We start from the raw sequence: 19,590 nt of genomic DNA on the forward strand, positions 1-19,590 counted from the left end.
TTTTTAAAGCGTATTTGTTTCAGATTTAACGCATCATTTTTTTTTTTTTATTTATTTTAATGAAGTCTTAAGTTACCAATCGCTCAAGTGCTGAGAAAGTTGGCCAAAAAGCGGCAACGATTAATTAATAAATGTGACAGCAAATGGCCGATAAGTGCTCGGTCCTCTATATGTACATATAGGCGATCATGCGATATGTCCGCTCGGCCTTCGCCTTCGGGCAGTGCCAAGAAGACGTCAAGACTTTCCACAAATTGACATTGCGCCTGTCTGTGGTTTATCGCCGAAAGACAGAGCTCAATTCGTGCCGACTTAAAGAATCCTGAAGGGATTCGGGTCAAATTCATACTTTATAATATGTATATATACATGGTTAAATACATATATCGTAATATTCATATTACTTGAATTGAGCTGCTTTTACTCAAGTATTTGCATTCATGTTTCATTGAATTGTACTTCATTAACATGGATGTCCTTCTTGCTAGTTCAAATCCATGTTGAAGTATGCATGGCCTGCTTTTTCCTAGGAACTCAAATATCTGTTTAGCTTTAACTGAAACTTTTATGTTCGCAAATTCCTAACTTATCTCATGTTTGGATTCCTTATAATACAAAGAAATTAAAAACCCTTTATTGAATTTCTACTGGATCCTATTTACCTGTCCTATGTTTAGATAAAAGAAACTTAAAACCCTTTTAAAGGGTTCCAGTGTTAGAAAAACAAGAAGAAAACTTAGGAAAAGCTTAAAAGTTAAGTTTATAAATTCCGAATATCGAGCACATTGGAAATGTCGATTAAAGCTTTTAACAACATTTTAATTTTCGAATGTTTATTTCATAATTGATAATTGGATACCTTTTACTATATGTACCTTATAGTAATCATTTAAATAGTGAAAAATCGCTTCATAAAATCATTTTTCAAATCTATTCAACTTAAGCGATATTGTTTATATAGCTATATGGACAAGGTCTCATACAAAACTGTCGCATAATTTATGTTATATGTACATATATGTTGCTTAGAGTGTTGTAAAACGTTTTTTTGCTATGCCCAACACACAAAAGAGCTGACAGCTCGCTTTATAAAAACGAAACAACAACTGCATTGGGCTAAAGTTCCCAACTCATTTGCTCATTTTTTTTTTCCAAGTAAGCTTCCTAGACTCGTTTCCTCTTTATAGCATGCATATGCGATATCCCCCCCCCCCCCCCCCCCCCCTCTACCTCTCTCTCTCCCTCTTCAAACTATGACATATGCAAATACTTGTAAATTTTTCATATCGGCTGCGCTCTCCATTAAGGCCCATTAAATGCCAGCGACAAATTAGCGGCGTTTGCTGGAGGCAAAAAAACAAAAAAGAGGTTGGCATAAAAAAGTTACAGCTCAACTTTCCCATTCATTTCAGATATTGTGTGTGTGTATATATATGTATATATATATATATACATGAATATATTGACATTTAAACACAACAACAACAACATCTCTAACATTTTCATGCATTACTGTAATTTACGCCGTGGCATTGAGCCACGCCTCCTTTTCGTTTTCTGGAGGGGGAATCAGTCAACTGAGCAGAGCTGCGATTGCAGCTGACAGGCTCCGCACAGCTGCCCCAACCCCCGCCGCATGTGGAGCCCCGTGCGGCATTGTAACGGTTTTTTTTGCAGTAGCAGCAGCAGCAACTGCAGCAACCACCGCAGCAAACGCAAAAGGAACGAAAAAACGACAGCTGCTGTCAGCCATGGTGGAAAGGAAGGGAAGGGAGACTCGCCAGAGGGAGACGCGACGGGAGTGCAACCCCTAAGCATATTGCACAGGCGCGTCCTTTTTACTGTTTGCGCACAGATCAAATTACGGATAAGGCCAGAGCGAGTGCAAGAGCGAGTGCGAGCGAGCAGCTAAGGAGAGCGAAAGAGCCAGCCATATGCATGGGTAACCACTCACTACCTAGACTGGAAACAAGTTCTCGAGATGCTCTCTTCATTTCTTTGTTGCCTTTGGTTGTTGTTTCAATGTCGCGCATTCTCGCTGTGCCTGCACTTTTAGCCAGCTCTGTGTCTATGCCCCATGCTGTATGAGTATTTCCTGTCTGCCTTCGCTGTGCTCTGTTCTCTACTCCACTTCACTCCACTCCTCTCTCGCTCACATTCCCTCTCTCTTTCTACCGCTCTGTTTCTGCGCTTATCCTGAGCGCACCCTAATATACAATTTCTTGACTTTGCTCTCTCGAAATTATTGCAAGTCACGCACATGCAGGCCGTTAGATCTATCCTTAATTATCCACAGCAGGCAGGCATTTAAGCTAGTCTTTATATATATATGTATATATGTATATATATGTATAGATAGATATGTATATAAATATTTGAATATAGCATGCTATAAATAGCGTTAGATGAGAGAGCGCGAGAGAGAGGGAGCTAGAGAGAACTTATATCCTGTTAATATTTAGGAAGGAGATTGGGAACTTTTTCAAAATACACATATTTGGACACATTTTGATGCAAATATTTCGATTTGATAAATATATATATATTTAATAAATAAAAATATATATGCATGTAAATAAATAAAGATATATCAAAATATGGATAAACAAATTTCGCTCTATTTTGATGCAAATATTTCGATTTGATAAATATATATATATTTAATAAATAAAAATATATATGCATGTAAATAAATAAAGATATATCAAAATATGGATAAACAAATTTCGCTCTATTTTGATGCACGTTTCTTCAAGATCACATTAAAAATGTATATGATATTGATCAAAAAAATAATATATATATATATATTTTGATATGAGAAATGCAATATATATTCAGTTAAATCGAACTTCAATAAATTTATATCAAAAATTCTAACAAAAATCTATTGCCGATCGTATAAAACATATTAGTTGTAATGCTAGAATTTTCCATATATTTCCTCCAATTTTAATATCATTGCAGTGCTCGAATATTATAAACATTCTATATACTTTCGGTAGCCATTTTGTATAAAATGTGATGGAAAATGTTATAAAATTAATAATATTCAAAAAGAAAATAGTTGGAATTATAACATATGTAAATACATTTATTATTCAAATGTATAAAAGCGCTTACTCTAAAAAATCGAATATTTTTTGTACACTCCATAATTCATAATTTTCGAAGTATTATCGTATATTTTAAAGTCGACATTCTTTAGGCCCGATATTTGCATTATATACCACATTTTTCACAAGTTCTCTTCTGAATATTTGCTCTTATTGACCGTTTGTAAACATTCCAAATGGAGTTTTATCAATGAACAAAGGGCATTTTATCTATTTGTTTGGGATGTAATTCAACATTCGAATTCGAACATATTCTGTGTCTAATGTCAGCTCTGGCCAGATCAGTTGGACGCTTGTTCGGCATTGGAAAGACATGGCCAAAAGTAAATAGTAAATAAAAAAAAAGGTAATTATTTCCGACGCAGTCTAAGGGGTTCCAGCTAAAAAAAAGAAAAACGCGTTCTGTTTTTAAATTCCCGGAAAGTTGATATGTGCAAAGGCAATGAGAGTACCAAAGGTACAACTACACCTACGCCTATGTACACACACCTACACACACACACACACACGCACACTCCAGCAAGCATAAGGGACCTAAAACGGAGACGAGTGTGTTGACACAATGATTAGACAAGAGCCGAGCCCCAGCAGCGACGGCTTATATGCAAATAATGTGGTTTCTTTTGGCTTGCATGAGTCTGGATACGCTTCTTCTGCTTTGTGAGTGTGTGTGTGTATGTGTGTGTGTGTGTGTGTGTGTGTGTGTGTGTGGTGTGTGTGTGTGTGTGTGTGTAAATAGTAGTACACAAAAGTTTGACAAGTGAGCCTAATTATGATTGGGGACGGGGAGTCCACGACAAGCTACAGGAAGTTGACAGAAGACACATACGAGCGCTTGTATAACAGTGTCAACTGGCATACAAACTACATGTGTATGCATGGTAACAATAAAAAATGGAATATAACGAAACGAAAGGCTGCGACTGCGGCTGTGCCGTAGCATATAAGAAGTTAAAGGTGCGCACTGCGCAGGCAGGCAGCGGCAGTGTGTGTGCGCACAAAAATCTGAGCGGGAGAGTGAGCTGAAAAAAGAGAGCGGGAGAGCGTACTGCTGCCAGAGAGCGACCACCTGTCCGATCTGGCTGGCTGGCTGGCAGGCAGGAGCGAGCAGCGAGCAACGAGCAGCGTACAGCGATCCAAAAAGGAACACAGAGAGGCAAATAGAAAGGGAAACGAACAGAACACGAAAATGCAGACTCAATCAATATGCATGCAAAAATAGTGTTTTTTTTTATTTTATTCATTGTTTTTTTTTTTCACACTTACCCGTCGCCTGGGCGCTGCTGAAATTAGCTAGCGCCAGCAGCGGCAGCAGCAGCGCGACGCCCGCTAGCATTTCGTTAATCCAAATTCTGTGTGCGCGACAGCGACGTCTGCTGCGCTGCAACTGCATTGTAATCCAGTTTAAGATTTGCGTTTTATGCTTTTGAGTTTTTTTTTTTGCTTGCTTGTCGTTGTTGTTGTTGTATGTGCAGTAATTTTGTGTGTAGTTTGTTGTTGTCTCACTTTGACTTTTGGTTGTTTTTTTTTTTTTTTAATTTTTGTTTCTGCTGCTGGTTGTTTTTTTTTTTCTTTTATTATTATGTATTTTGCAGCCAGGCGAGTAGAACAATTAAGTGCCGCGCGTTGCCGTTTGTTGTATGCAGCGACGCCGACGTCGACGCTGACAACGGCGACATTTCCACGCGCAACCGCAACAAACTTTGAATTCAACTGAAGCGATGTTATTCAAAGAGACGAAAGACAAAGACGGCGATGTCAAAACGGTTTGCTTCCTTTCTCACATACACACACACACGTATACGGGGCAATACACACACACACGCACACACACACACACACACGCAAACAGGCGTAAGGGAGTCGCGTTGTGGTTTCTGTGCTTTTTTTGCGCTTATTTTCCTTTTGCTTGATTTATTTGTTTGCACTTACACGGACACAGGCACAGACCACCAAGTGGAAAAAAACAACAAAAAAAGAATATTGAATATTTCGATGACGTTACCGACGATACCGATACCGATCCCGATAGCGATTTTTATTTTATATGCCGCATTCGCATGCTGCAATTTTTGCATGCGGCGGTATTAAACGCCATATTGTTGTTGCCTCTCGTTGTTGTTTTCGTTTCGTTTCGTTTCTTTTGCCTGCGGTGCGAGTTAAATTTACGTCGCCTTTACACTGCTACAAACACGCACAAATACACAGTTGAGAGGAGGCACTCAAAAAAAATAAAATAGCATTTAATTGAAATCCCATGCAATTGCAATTTCCAACTGCTGCAAACTGTCCGCCTCGATATCCGTTTCGTTTCACGACTCGCAACACTTTGAGCCGCGCTCACAAGCGTCGCTTGTCTGAACCCCCGAAAAAGACAACGACAACCAGCCGGCTCTCTCTTGCTCTCACGCGCGCGCGTTCTCTCTCTCTCTCTCTCTCTCTCTGTGTTTGAAACATACCACAGTGAGCTGTGATCATGGCAGGGCGAATGCCCACCGAACGAAATAAAGAGAGCGAGCGAATACAGACTGATAGAGTGGCTTGGACACTCGCATATGCCAGTTATCAAAAGCTTATGTTACGAATATAGGCAATTCTTATGTTTAGCCAGTAACACATGTCACGAATATGTATGCATGTTAAGTGTTCAGATTTATTTCAACTTCATACATATTTTACTAAATAAATGAACACATTTCATATGATGTTATAGCGACGCACTTAACTCTGAGCATAATCATGGTTAAGGTGCATTGCTGTCTGAGCGAGCTGAACTCCTTAAGAGAGCCGATTGCGCTCATCAATGTACGCGCTCTCAGCTACTGCGCCTGCGTCGCTGCTGGAACGACGACTGGCTTGCTTGCATTCTTGTTGTTGGCTGTGTCGTTATTTCTTTCCAATTTCAAAATGGCTGCAAAAATTAAATACTTGTTTTTCTTTATTGCCCCACGAAGGCGCTCTGGCAAAATTCGTGCATAGTCAGGTTGCTTTTGCCGATTGACGGCGGCCAATCGATAGGTCGATAACAAGTCGCGTCCTGCCTTAAAAGTGAAAACATTTATCGAACATACGGCTAGCATTTAAAAAAATGCGCTTAAATTGAAAAATGTGCAACGCGTCTTGATTCCACTGCAGATTTGTCGAGTTCATTAATTATATGCCAACTATATGCATATTGGGGCCAATTTTTCTATATGAAAATATGAGAAATGTTGCATTTTTGGTTTCATTTTCGATTTTTATTTCAACTAATTTGAGTTTTTTGACTTAGTTTTATTGAATTAATTTCCATATTACACGAAATTTCACACTTTGCTTAGTTCTTCTTTCTGTTTGCTGTTCGTTCAACATTTTGCTATTTGCTTTGCTGTGTTTTCTACTTTCTTTGCTTCTTCTTCCTGCATATTCCTTCATTTTCTTGCACATGCATTTCACATATAATGTATAATTATCATATTTACTTGGCTTAATAGGATTTTTTTCGTTTCGTTATTTTTTTTCTTAACTTTCTTTTTTTATTATTATTATGTTTATGTAATTTTCTTTTTGTTAATTTGTATTTTGTTTTTGCATTTAATTGAACATTTAATTGAATCGCTTGACATTTACCCAAAAGTTTTCTTTTGTATTTTTTTTTCTTCTTTTCATTATTTTATTTTTTTTTTTTAATTTCTATGAACTTACAAAGAAGCTCTGCAAATGGCACAACAAAATTGAAAAAAAAGCAACTTCGTCGTAAACAAGAAAACTTTTAAAGCGATTTTCATTCAACATACTCATGCGCATGTATGTGTGTATATATATATATATTAAATATTAAAAAATAAAAAAAAAATGTATAATTAGTTGTTGGCATAAACACACACACATAGGTTTGTCTAAGAATCCAACAAATTTCACAAGGAATCATAAGGCAGCATTTCGTTCTAAAAAAAATTTCTATCGCAACTTGTTTCAGTTGTATTTGGTTTTCGATATTTTATCATAAACATTTCTTCTTCCTCAACATCTCTTTATCTGCCGCTTCTCTCTCTTTTTTTTTTTTTTGGTAGATCTCTCAAATGTGTTTTGCAAATTTTTCTAAGCTTTGTTTCATTTCGTTTACTAATTTACGTTTTTAAAATTGTTTGACGATTTCTTACACTAATTTATATGTATTTTTACTATGCAGACAAAAAAAATTTTCTCGCAGTGTACTACACTCTCATTAATATATATGCATATGTATATGTGTGTGTGTGTGTGTATCGATTTGTGTTTAAGTATTTATAAATTTAAGTACATTACAACTAGTTAGTTAATTAAGTTAAGCGTCGAACCAGCTGGCTTACATACATACACATATGCGCTATATATACGAGCAATATACACATACACACATAATATATATTTCGGATATGCTTTGCTTATTATTATTGTTTATTTTTCTTTTGTTAAACATTTTTCAAAGTTTTTACTTTACATTTAAGTACATAATTGAAAGTTGTTTGGCTTAGTTGCTAGGACAAAAAAAAAAATTGATGCTGTGTCATCCGATCAAGCTGGCCCTATATAGTGTATATATATAATGTATATATTTTCTTTTTTTTTTTAATGATATGTGGGCGGCACTACAAGTTAGTTAAACATTTAAAAACATTGCCTAATCAATTTTGTTAAATAGGTTTTGAACAGAAAAAGAGTTTTATTTGAAGCGAATGGGCGTTGTTTTCTTTTTGTCATATAAACTAGTTCGTTCATGGTTTTCCCTTTTACTATTTTTTTTATTTAGTTTTTCTTTTAAGCTATACTAGCATTCGCTCTAGTTCGTTTAGCAGTTGTTTTTGGTTTAAGTCTAAAATTGAATAGATTTTGGCTTAGAAAATGTTGCTGCTGCTGCGTTTTACTTGGAACTAACTACAGGCATCATATTTAATATTTTTTACTATATTCATATGAAATATTTTTGTTTTATTTTTATTTTGACTCGCTTTTTTTTGTGAAAAGTTCTGCAATTCTCTGGTTTATTTTGTTGCTAAAATGAACTTTGAAAGTTGTGAGTTTTTCGATACGTTTCGTTAATTGATATCATTTTTGTTTCATCAGTTTCAGCGCTCGAATAGCATAACAAACAGCTTAAAATTTGCACTAGATAGATATACCTACATAGCCTGTGCCTTGCCTTGACTGCATTTTTGCTTATTATTTTTTTTTTTGTTATTTTGTCGAGTTTCCATAAAATAATTAACGCTATAAATCACAATACGGTTTTTTATATATAATCGAAATTCTTTTCGAGAAAAAAAAAACACACACACACACTCTCTATCTCGCTTAGTTCCCTAGTATCTAGAGTCTAGACAATACGAATACGAATACAAATTGAATAAATATGCGTTATACTCGTTATTTAGCTGCGTTTCCGGTTCCGGTTCCGTTTTGGGCTCCTCTTGCCTTCCGGCTGGTTCCGGCGTACTGCTTAGACATGCGTGGCCAGCGGCCCCTTCTGTGTTACGCCCTTGCCATTTGTGGGCAATATGAACTGCCCGGAGGGACTCTGTGCGCTCTGCTGTGCCCCCATTCCGGCCACGCCCAACGGGCCGCACAACGATGGCTGTGTGAGAGGCGTGGCCGCCAGCGTATTGCTGCTGGCCGTCAAATTTGAGCTGCTGCCGCTGACGCTGCCCGGCCCCCCGCCGCCGCCGCCGGCGCTGCCCGCTGCCCCGGCAACGCTGATGCTGGCGGCCGCACCGTAGCCGCCGGCGCCGAAGTGCTTGAGGCCGCCATTGCTGTTGGCATGCCGGGCGGCATGGTAGGGCGGTGGGGCGGGCGTGGCCGCTGGATTGGCGGTGCTCGGCGGTGGCAGCGGTGGCAATATGGATGAGTTTGTGCGCAAGTAGGGATTGCCGTAGATGGCGCTGAAGCGACTGTCGATGCCGTTCTGCAGCAGCGGTTGGCCTGAAGGGACAGAGAGAGAGAGAGAGGGAGGGAGATTAATTGGAAAGTCGTTTAATGAACTGGTTCATTTGCTGTTCAAACTTAAATTTATAAAGTAAACACATATTTTTGTTTTTTTTTCAAGCTATTAGATACTCGATTTACGAACTGGTTCATGAACAGTTATAGTTCTATGAACTAGTTCATTTTGAGCTTGCAGCAGATTCTACACTCTTGTGGTTTAAATGAATTTCAAATAAAATCAAATTTTCAACTTGCGCCTAGTTAAAATGAACTAGTTCATTTTCTGTTCAAACTTAAATTTCTTCAATGGGTTTTTGTGGAGTTTAAAAGAACTTAAATCGAATTTTAAATTTGTGCCTAGCTAAAATGAGCTTCATTTGTTGTTCAAATTAAATTAATCGAATATTTTGTTTCTTTACAGTTATTAGATAGTTGATTTATGAACTAGATCATGAGCAGTTCCAGTTATATAAACTAGTTCATTTGAAAACTGAAGCAGAATCGAGATTCTTGTGGAGTTTAAATGAATTTCTAAACAAATCAAATTTGTGTAGCTGAAATTAGTTCATGTTTAGTGTAGAGCACGCATTGAACTACTTCCGCGAACTAGTTCTTATGAACTTACCCAGAAAACCGTTAGCTTGCGATGTCTGTGGCAGCTTTGTCTGCTGCTGCTGCTGCTGATGCTGATGCTGATGCTGTTGGTGATTGTGGTGCAGCTCGTGACGCTGATTGCGCGGTAAACTGGCCCCACCGCTGAGGGGCACGCCCCCGGCTGTGGTGGGGGCAGCGCCGGACGCACTGGCCGCAAAGTGTGGCAGGGTGGCCGAGTTGATGGCACCGGCGGCGCCCTTGGCCTTGCCGCTGTCAGCGGGTGGACTGTAGTCGAGCGCGTACTCAAAGTAGGGCGCATAGCCATTGCTGGTGGTCTCCTTGTAGGCCTGGTCCGGCTGATTCTTGGGATTCTTGATGTGGCACTGACGATTGTAGCGATCGCTGTAGTCGCCGGAGAAACGCTCATCGAACTTAACGGGCCCGGCCAGCGGCACGCCCAGGGTGGCGCCCTTCATCTGGACATCCGGCATCGGTGTCTGGGTGAGATTAATGGCCAGCCCATCGCTGCCGGCCTCCGAATATTCCACATCGTACGCCTTGGCGCGCAGCTCGCTCTTCAGCTCGTTGAGCTTGTCGCCGCCGCGCGATGCCTCCGGTATAACATCGGCGGGCATTGGCTTCTTGCGCCTGCGCCGCTTCCTATAGACAATCACAATCATCACGACCATCAGGACAATGGCCACCAGGGACATGGAGCCCATGACGACCAGCGGCACGGGTATGCTGCCCGGCTCCGGCACCAGTGTGATGACCAACGAATCCCCACCGTACGAGTTGATTATGGTACAATTGTATTTGCCATAGTGCGTGGAGCGGCTCTCCTTGATGATGAGCGCGGCGCGCACGCCCTCCGGCAGATGGTGCTCCTCGAATATGTAGATGTCGGGATCGGCGCTGCTCATGTTGATCAGCTTGCCCTCAAAGGACCACAGTATATGCTCCGCCTTGGGTATGCTGAAGGCCAGACAGTCGATCTTGGCCCGGCTGCCAACGGCACCGAACTGCACCTTGTGCGATGTGATGATCGGCGCACGTTTCACATAGACGGTCGCCTCGGCGCCAATCTCCGGGAAGCCGTTGACCACCGCCTTGCAGAAGTAACGGCCGGCGGTCTCGCTGCTGACCTTTAGCTTCAGCTCCGGTGCGCGTCCAACAATCTATGAGGTAGCGGCAAGGGTCTAGTTAGTTTGCCTTGGATTGGTCAACAATTGACACTTACCTGATCCGAGTTCTCGTTGATCCATTCGATCTCGGGCGTTGGATTGCCCGACACCTCGCAGCGCATGGTGACAGTGGCGCCCAGGTCCGCCTCCTTGCTGACCGGACGTTGACGGAAAACGGGTCCAACTGTAAAGTATAGCATATTGTAATTTCCGGTTCCGGTAAAGCTTCGCTACTTACAGCTTATGTCGAGGGTTTCGCTCTCCTCGCTTTTGCCCACGGCATTGACCACCTCGCACTTGACAATGGCATCGTGATATTTGCGTGTAACATTGTGAATGATCTGGACGGGAAGAGCAGACGGATTAGAGGCGATAAATGGGCCGGCGATATGTTCGTACACCTACCATTTTTGTGGTAAAATCGCCGGTGATGAGCTCATCATTGATGAACCAACGATAGCTGACCTCCGGCGGATTGGCGTCCGCCTGGCAGCTGAGTATGACCTCGGCGCCCTCGGGTATACGGCCGCCGGCCAAGGCGCCGCCCACCACCGAAACGGACACCTTGGGCGCATACTTGACCTCCAGCAGCACCTTGGCGGAGCGATAGGTGCGATCGGCCGTGTTCTGTGCCTGGCACGTGATCGTCGTATTGTGATATTTCTTTTTGGGCGCCAGCTTCAGCACCGATTTGGTATTGACGCGTCGCGAATCGGCCATCGGCTCGAAGAAGCTCTCGGCGGTGAGTACATTGCCCAGTCCATCGATCCAGGTGATTTCGGCGGCCGGCTTGCCGCCCGCCGAGATGCACTCGAGCTCAATTTCGCGATCCTCGGTGGTGACCAGATAGTCGCCCTGCTGGATTTTTGGAGCCTCCGGCGGCACCAGCACCGTCAGATTGGCAAAACGTGAACGTATGCCGCGCTCGCCCTGCGGCCCCGGCCCGACTTGGCACTGGTATTTGGCATCGTCGTCCAGCATCAGCGGGTATATGTCCAGCGAAAAGTCGCCCTCCTCGTCGCTGCCGACCATCGAGTAGCGCTCGAAGCCGCTCAGATTGCGATGCTGGCCGAGACCGAAGTCATCCTTGGTCCATTGCAGTGCGCCCACCTTGCCCATGACGCGACAGGGCAGCGTCACCCGGGAGCCAACCACGGCCGTCTGATCCTGTGGCTCCATGGCAAAGTGCTGGCCGCCTTCGCCATGTCCCTTCAGCTTGTTGTTGTTGTTGTCATCGCTGCTGCTGCTGCTGCCGCCGCCGCCGCCGGAGTCGGCATAGTGTGTATTCTGATTGGATTTGTTCTTGTTCTTCGACTTGGCCACAATAGCGTCGGGCAGCACGACCAGCAGCAGCAGTTGCACCAGTTGCAGCAACAGCAACCCGCGACTGACACGCACCATCTTCATTCTACACGTTGCAAGTTAGTTCAGACGTGCTGCAAAAAAAAAGAGCGAAAAACTCATCAGTTTCTTGAATTCTAGTTAACTATGTTTAAAGTCCAAGAAGTCAGATCTTTCAAAATTTCAGCTTTCTAGCTTTCACGGTTTGGGCCCTGTGTAGATCATCAATCAAGCAGTCAATCAATCACCCTGATAATACAGTTTTAGATGCATAGATAACAAAATGTCGCTTCATACCTTCTAAACACTCTATTCACAATAGACACAGGTTTATGTCGTTGCTTAGTCGTTGCACAAACCAGCTAATAGCGACAAGCAGTTAACAGTGCAGCAACTGTTATATCATAACAAGCACACAAAGCAGTGCCAGCGCAAGCAGTGCACGCTGTTATACACATAACCACTTACAATGCTGTTATTTAGCTGCGTAAGCAGTGTGAAAGCAGTGTATTTGATTTGCTATCTGCAAGCAGTGCGCACTGATCATTTAATTTAATTTATTTTTAGCTTTCACATTCTCTTTTATATCTCTCTTTTGATTAATTAATTAACTACCAGCAAATGCAATTAGTTGCAGTACATATTTAATTGCGCACAACCGCTGACAGCTCTGGCAAAATGTCGGCAAATTTAAGCCACAGAATATGGAATATTCATTAACAGCTGCCGCCTGCCGTTGCACAGCTCGTTGCAGTTTTTTAGCCAAATTGCGGACGAGCGACAATTTTTGTGGGTCAAGTTTAACCAAATAGAAGAGAAGAAGCGTGAAATTTGTGAAAAGCAGCCGCAAACACACAGGCGACAACAACAACAATAAGCGACAAAAAAAAAAAAAACAACGGCTAAAAAATCACTGCACAAGGCTTAGCTCCGCACATGAGTGTGCGTGTAAGTGTGGCTCTGTGTGTGTGTGTGAGAGTGTCAGGCAAGCAATCAACTGCAGGCAGTCAGCGCGTCGGCTGCTACCATAACTGTAACCCGTAAATGTAACTGTTACTGTAGCTGGTAGCCCTCGCTGTCCGCGCTGCCCGCGCTGCTGCTGTGAAATTGAAACATATTCGAGCTCGCGCACTCTTTCTTGTTGTTGTTGTTGTTGCTGTTGTTGTCAAAAATGCTCTTGCATATAGGCAGCGATTTTGTGTGTATCTACATCACACCCATGCACACACACACACACACACACACTGATAGACACATGCACGCAAGTCCTCATCAGCTCAGCACCCATTTCAGTTGTGTGTGTGGCCAGCAGGTGGCGCTATTGCACCCACCCGCACGCTCCCCCTGTGGTCTGACCTTGGCATTTGTGTTTTGTTTTTTCTTTCTCTCTTATTTTGCAGGCATTTAATAGGCACATGTTTATATAGTACATAAATAAATATTTTACTTTTTCGTCAACATAAGTTGAATGCTAATAAATAACAAGAACAACGTGGGCCGAACATTTAATACCCTTTGTTTTTCTATATTTCCGACTCCGACAGCCTATGAGGTTTATGGGAAGTGTGTTCTCAAGGCTTAAGTCGCATTTTGCTTAACTTATTTTAATACTGAGTCATAAAAGCAAATTCCATACAATAGTATCTTGGCCAAAGGTCAATATAAACAACGGTATTTATAGCTTAGGTAAATAGTTACTCATCACTTACTTATTTATGCATGTATATGTAATCTATACGTAATAATATGGTTATTTGTGTTGCGGTACATTTCTAATGCATGCTCGGGGGGATTTCTTCTTTGCGGTGGGGTGGGGTGGGGGTCGCACAAACTATGTACGTACAAACTTGGCTATCTATGGCTATCATTCTTCTCCCTCTCCCTTCCTCCCCCTCTCTCTCTCTCTGTCTCTCTCACACAAACACAGACACCATATGTTGCTGCGGTGTTAACTGTCTCGTCTAACGGTAATGCTAACGATTCCATCAAGTTAGCGCCTTTTGCTGCAGGAGTCGCGCCCGAAACGCGTGCAAAACGCGCTGCAGCCCCCCCGCCACCCCACTCCCCTCCCCCACCATTTCTCACCAATACGCTTAACGTACAAACTTTACACAGTTTTGGCTATTGCCTTTATTTCATTTTCGTTGTTGCTTCGCACGTTTTTTTTATTTTGGTTTTTTGTTTTTGCCACTCTTTTCTGTTGCGTTTTCTTCGTTTTGCGTTTTGTGTGTTTACCTGGGCCATGATTTACGGCGTTTGCACTTTTGCCAACTGTGTGTGCGTGTGTCTCTCTCTCAGTGTGTGTGTGTGTGCGTGCCGGCCCTGGCAGCGTGTCTGGGTCGGGGCTCCTGCATGACCGTCGTCTGATAGCTAGCCAGCGAACGCACCCCCCCCCCCCCCCTCCCTTCTCCACCCACCACCCTCCGCACACGCTCTTCGCCCCTGGCAATATGCTCGTCTAAATTATTTAAAATTATAATACAATTTTTATGAGCATTAAATGCCATGCCTAGAGCTGACTATTTCATTTTATTTTTATTCATATTTATTTTAGTTTTGTTTTGTTTTTTTCTCTATTCGCTTTTTGTTTTTTTTTTGGTTTTTGTTTTGGCTGCTTTTAGTGGCTCTTTAGGTCCTGTGCGGCGGAAAGTTCTCCAGCAGGAAATGACCTGACATGATTTTATACACACACACATAACTTTTCGCTCCCCAAACCCCAACCCCTCCCCGTCTCCTATTTGGGTCTTTTGGCCAGTTTACTGAGCCACTACATGGCCTGAATGGCTCAATGGGTTTCCTTTCCCATTCCCATTTCCATTTCCATTCCCATGCCAGTTTTCACTGTTCCCATTTGGTGTCTCGTGTTGCGTGTTGGCCGCTTCATCTGGAATTGCCTTTTAATGGCTGTCCTACATTTTAGACCATAATAATATGCAAGTTGACTGTCAACAGATACAGCTTTCATTTATTGCATTATCCTTGCGTAAAGCCAGTTTTTGGTATCCAAAGGAATTTACATTGAATTATTCAAAAGAACTGAGGGAAACAGACCGACAGACGGAGAGACGGAGATATAGACACGACTATATCGTCTCGGCTGTTGATTCTGATTCGGAATATATATGCTTCGGAGATGTTTCCTTCTATGAGTTATTTGAAGAATTCTTATTGACGGACCTGACGATTTTAAAGGACTCAGTAGAATCGACTATCGCATATCTGGCTACATTTTTTTATTCCTAATCCAATCTGTTTATTCCAATGCCAAAAATCCCGTGTCGCCTTTCAGCTGGATCGGGAACTACGAAATCTCTTATCTTATCAAACAAGTGAAAACTTTTTACCTATACTTTACAAAGAAGAAACTTGAGCAAACATTTCATAGTCTACAACATTTTATGGCTAGGATAAAGTTCCTATCGCTGATAGGAACTGAGATCGTAGAGATGGGCTGATGAGTGCAAGAGAATAAAGAGAAAATCTAGAATTTGCTAAAGGCAATTGGCATATATTGGAATAATCAGAAAATTCTTGCTAATATATGTGATAGCATACCAATCTTGATGATTCTAGCTATTATAGTATATGAGAACGTATAGATTATCATGGAAATAACCATATGGAAAGGTTAAGAAAACCCAAATTGTAAGAGAATTAGCCAAAAGTAATTAGCATGTTTTGAAAGCTAAAGAAAACTCTTGCTATTATGGCATAACAATTTTCCTGGCTCTGTTTGCTGCGCTGCCTGAGATCGTGTCTTATAATGAGATCGGATATATGATAAGATATTTTCACGTAGAATCCGTATAGTAATAGAGTTGCCAATTGGTATTTTCGAATACTGTTGCAGACCATTCAAATACTATAGCTGCACATGGAACATTTGTACGCTTCTGGAGGCTGCCCATTTGAGGCGCCACAGAAGACAGCGCGATAATTGAGTTTGTGCCGCACATTTGGTGGCATTTGCAATGCGAAGTGAGTTGAAGCGAATTGAATCGCATGGAATCGCATGGAATCGCATGGAATCAAGTTGAATCGCGTTGAATTGAGTTGAGTTACCAATGATTATATTAACGTTTGACATGCCAGGACACTGTGGCAGGACCTCGCGAACTCGCCGGCGCACAAATACAATGCCAGCTCCCGCACACACACACACACGCACACACACAGACATGCGCATATATTAACCGTCAAGGACCTGCGCTTTGCTGATCCCTTACATGGCGCGCTGCTGCTTATATAATATGCAGGATTTTGTTATTAATATTCAATTAAAAGGCCGTCTGCCTGGCCCGGAGTGGGCATGCCGCCGCCCCAAAAAATATTTAGGCGCAGCGCCCAGTAAAACGCTTAAATGTCTGCTTCTTCTTCTTTTGCAGCCGCTGAAGCGGGCTGATGAATTTATTGGGTCACGCCCAAACCCTGAAGCCGCCCCCAACACCCAACATCTTGTCAGCGTCATGTGGCAGGCGCTGCTAATTTATTGCCACAGCAACAACAACAGCAACAACAACAACAACAACAACAACAAGAACAAAACCATTTTGGTAAATTTGATTAGAATTTCTCTGGGTTATTTCTTTTGGGTTTTTTTTTTGGTTTTTTTTGGAAAAGAGTGAAAAGAACATTTAATGGGGCGTTTATGCGATTTTCTAATTGTTTATTCAGTGCAACGCCGAGCTGGCACACACAAGCACAACATCAACACATCTACACATTGTGTATTTAGGTGTATGGGCGGCAACTGGGCGTGGCAGCATCTTTTGTCGCTCAACGTGCTGCGGTTTTGCCTTCAACTTTGTTGTAAACTTCCGCTGCCAAAGGATAATAAACACATGACAAGCACCCGAGCCCCCCAGCAGAGAGCACACACACACGCACACACGCACACACACGCACACACACACACACACGTACACGTACTAGTGTGTGTTTGTTTGTGTGTCATTAGGGTTTTCGTGCCATGTGTTTCAGTTTTTCCGTTGCCGCATTTGCTTTTGCGGCAGCATTTTCCGCACGTGCGTTGCCACTACAACAACAACAACAACAACAACAACAGCAACAACTACAGGGGCAACAGCATTAGCTACCTTCCAACTACAACAACAACAATGTTGACAATGTCTGCAATTACAATAAACAAAAGAAAACGCAGCTAACGCTGACGGCTCTTCCGCTGCCTCACCATATCTTGTCCGGGCGCCCAGGGGCATGGCTGTAGAGGGGGCGGAAAGTGGGGGAGGGGGCATGCGTGCCAAGGGAAATGAGAAAAGCGGCCAAAGGAAGCTGGCGTCGCAAACATTCTCGATTTAAAACAAACCAAAGAAATTTTACTAATTGCAAGCAAATAGCCAAAAAAAAAACAAAAAAAATGCCGAGAAAATAGCTCTTAATTTATGACAATTATTACAGGGTAGCTGTGAGTCGTGCTTTTTGTCTTAAAACTTTTTACATTCTTTTGCAAGCAAATTGGAAAAGAAGAATTCCTTTGAAGCATTAAAAGTCGCATTGCTACAGGGTAACTACTAGTCGTGCATTTTGGACATTATATGAGAGCTTTAAAATATAAAAAAAATAATAATTTAGTAGTACAGGGAATTTATTTTAGCCATTTTTAAGCTACAGGATAACTACACGTCTTGCTTTTCAAGCACACACAAACCAGCATTAGTCTGTACAGGGTATTTACTAGTCAGTTACTCTTTTTCTTGAAAGTCATCTAATGGTAATTTTTTGACAAAATTCGATTAATAAAACTCAATCAAAAGTTGAAAAAATATGAAAAACTTTCCTCAAAATGAATAGGCCTTAAAGTATAGGGTATCTACAGAGTAAGACAAGCCTAAGCATAATTAATTTTGGGTTAACTAATTCAATTAACTCAACTCAAATTAGCTGAAAATAATTAGTGAAAATACATTAAACGCTGCCGGGAAGCTATTTGTCAAGAGCGCGGCGGGGGGAGGGGTGGGGGGGTGGGATTGGCCATGGTTGGCCGATATCGTGTTGGCTAGATCACAATGGTTATTAGCTCACCTAAAATGATTCTTATCGAATGCATTCACAAACATAAACCTTGCACCTAAGCGCCATCTACAGCTAATATTTGTCAGCTCGCACTTCGGGTCAGCGAAGGCCAAAAGCTGAGCTTCTTGTTGTTGTTACACACATTGTGCATGTGTGTGAGCAGTCGCAGTCGCAGTCAGCGTCGCCGTCAGCATCGCCGTTGGCGTCGCAGTCAACAGCGGTCTGCTTTATTGTTATAGCGCAAACAATTTCATGTCATCCGCAATTAGGTAGACTTTGGGTGCTTCGGGACTTCGGGGCTTCACGCTTACGCTTCAGACTGTGGCCCGGGCGGTCGCGTTATTATCGATTTAATTGCGTGGGCCAAATGGGGCGGCGGGGGGGGGGGGCGCTCTGTTGTTTAGGCGAGCGTCATATGCATAAAAAAAAAAAAAAAAAAAAACTAAAAAAAACGGTAGACTGAAAATTGAATACCACGAAAGAATGCTAACAACACGCCAAGCATTCACTAAACATTCACAAAACACTCACAAAACACTCGCTTGACGCACGCCCACGAATGTGAAGTCTGTCATATACAGTTGGGATTTTGAGTTGGTTTTTTTTTAATTAACTTTTTTGGCAGTGTTGGATAATGTTTACATTTGTGTCTATATATGATTTAAATATTCTAAAAATAGCTTTATTTTTTTGTGTATTTTTTGTTATTATATATTTATTACTTGTGAGTGCATTCAACATACTCTAAGTGAACTTATGCGCGCGTGCTACCTATATACTCTGTCCACAGCGCGAAAAGGAGTATACGGGTACTCGGAAATATTCATAATGCTGAAAAGACTCTAAGCTTTGAATATACGCTCGGCGAGAGATTTGAATACTCCAAGATTTCATATTTAACTAAAAGATATACAATTTTATGTACCAATTATCTGTCATTATCTGTTTCCTAATTTTTTTTTATTCACACTTGTTTTTCGAATGCATTCGAATGCATTCCAAGTACAATTACTAGCTTAGAAGCTCGTAAATTATTCAAAATTGTTGACTACCTTATTTGCCTATATATTTGAGTGCATTCAAGCATTTCGAATTAACTAAAATTGTTTTTTTTTTTTTGCTTAATTTTGCATGTTTCGTTTCGTATGCATCGATTCATATGCATTCTGTTGGCCATGCGCACATAACTCAATTACAATGTGCTTCATTCATTGATTCAGTTCAGAATATCACTGATTTATTAACTATGCTCACGTCCATATGTATATATATGTATATACATAGAGTGCGGCTACATATGAACGAGTATGCGTTTGACTCGTTTGTATTCATTTCTGCGTGAATGATTCATTCAACGCTGACTGCGCGCCCTCATTCATGCT

The 19,590-nt window shown here is 41.7% G+C and overlaps 2 protein-coding genes across 2 annotated transcripts in view; both read right to left on the minus strand.

The window, feature by feature from the left end:
* LOC115768062 (neurogenic locus Notch protein) overlaps positions 1-4,567 on the minus strand; it is a 48,723-nt gene extending 44,156 nt beyond the window's left edge. The window contains exon 1 of the mRNA XM_030712504.1: positions 4,383-4,567. Within this exon, the coding sequence (XP_030568364.1) occupies positions 4,383-4,509 (127 nt within the window). The 5' untranslated portion in view covers positions 4,510-4,567. The remainder of the gene's footprint in view (positions 1-4,382) is intronic.
* A 4,007-nt stretch (positions 4,568-8,574) lies between these two features.
* On the minus strand, positions 8,575-12,241 carry LOC115768059 (irregular chiasm C-roughest protein). Its single transcript, XM_030712500.1, has 6 exons — positions 11,240-12,241; positions 11,073-11,175; positions 10,891-11,018; positions 9,771-10,828; positions 9,682-9,710; positions 8,575-9,053 (listed from the first exon to the last, which is right to left on the minus strand). The coding sequence occupies exons 1-6, from the start codon at positions 12,239-12,241 to the stop codon at positions 8,575-8,577; spliced, it is 2,799 nt and encodes a 932-aa protein (XP_030568360.1).
* Between the last annotated feature and the right edge of the window lie 7,349 nt (positions 12,242-19,590).

This window comes from Drosophila novamexicana, unplaced genomic scaffold (genome assembly GCF_003285875.2).
Source record: "Drosophila novamexicana strain 15010-1031.04,08,12 unplaced genomic scaffold, DnovRS2.1 tig00001583-arrow-arrow-pilon, whole genome shotgun sequence".
Lineage (NCBI taxonomy): Eukaryota > Metazoa > Arthropoda > Insecta > Diptera > Drosophilidae > Drosophila > Drosophila novamexicana.

Bases quoted from the DNA above. Each gene is read 5' to 3' on its own strand.
- LOC115768059 (XM_030712500.1), bottom strand. From the start codon at position 12,241: ATGAAGATGGTGCGTGTCAGTCGCGGGTTGCTGTTGCTGCAACTGGTG. The intron at 11,019-11,072 runs GTAAGTAGCGAA...TATACTTTACAG, and splicing joins CGAAACCCTCGACATAAGCT to TTGGACCCGTTTTCCGTCAA. The intron at 10,829-10,890 runs GTAAGTGTCAAT...GCTACCTCATAG, and splicing joins TCAACGAGAACTCGGATCAG to ATTGTTGGACGCGCACCGGA.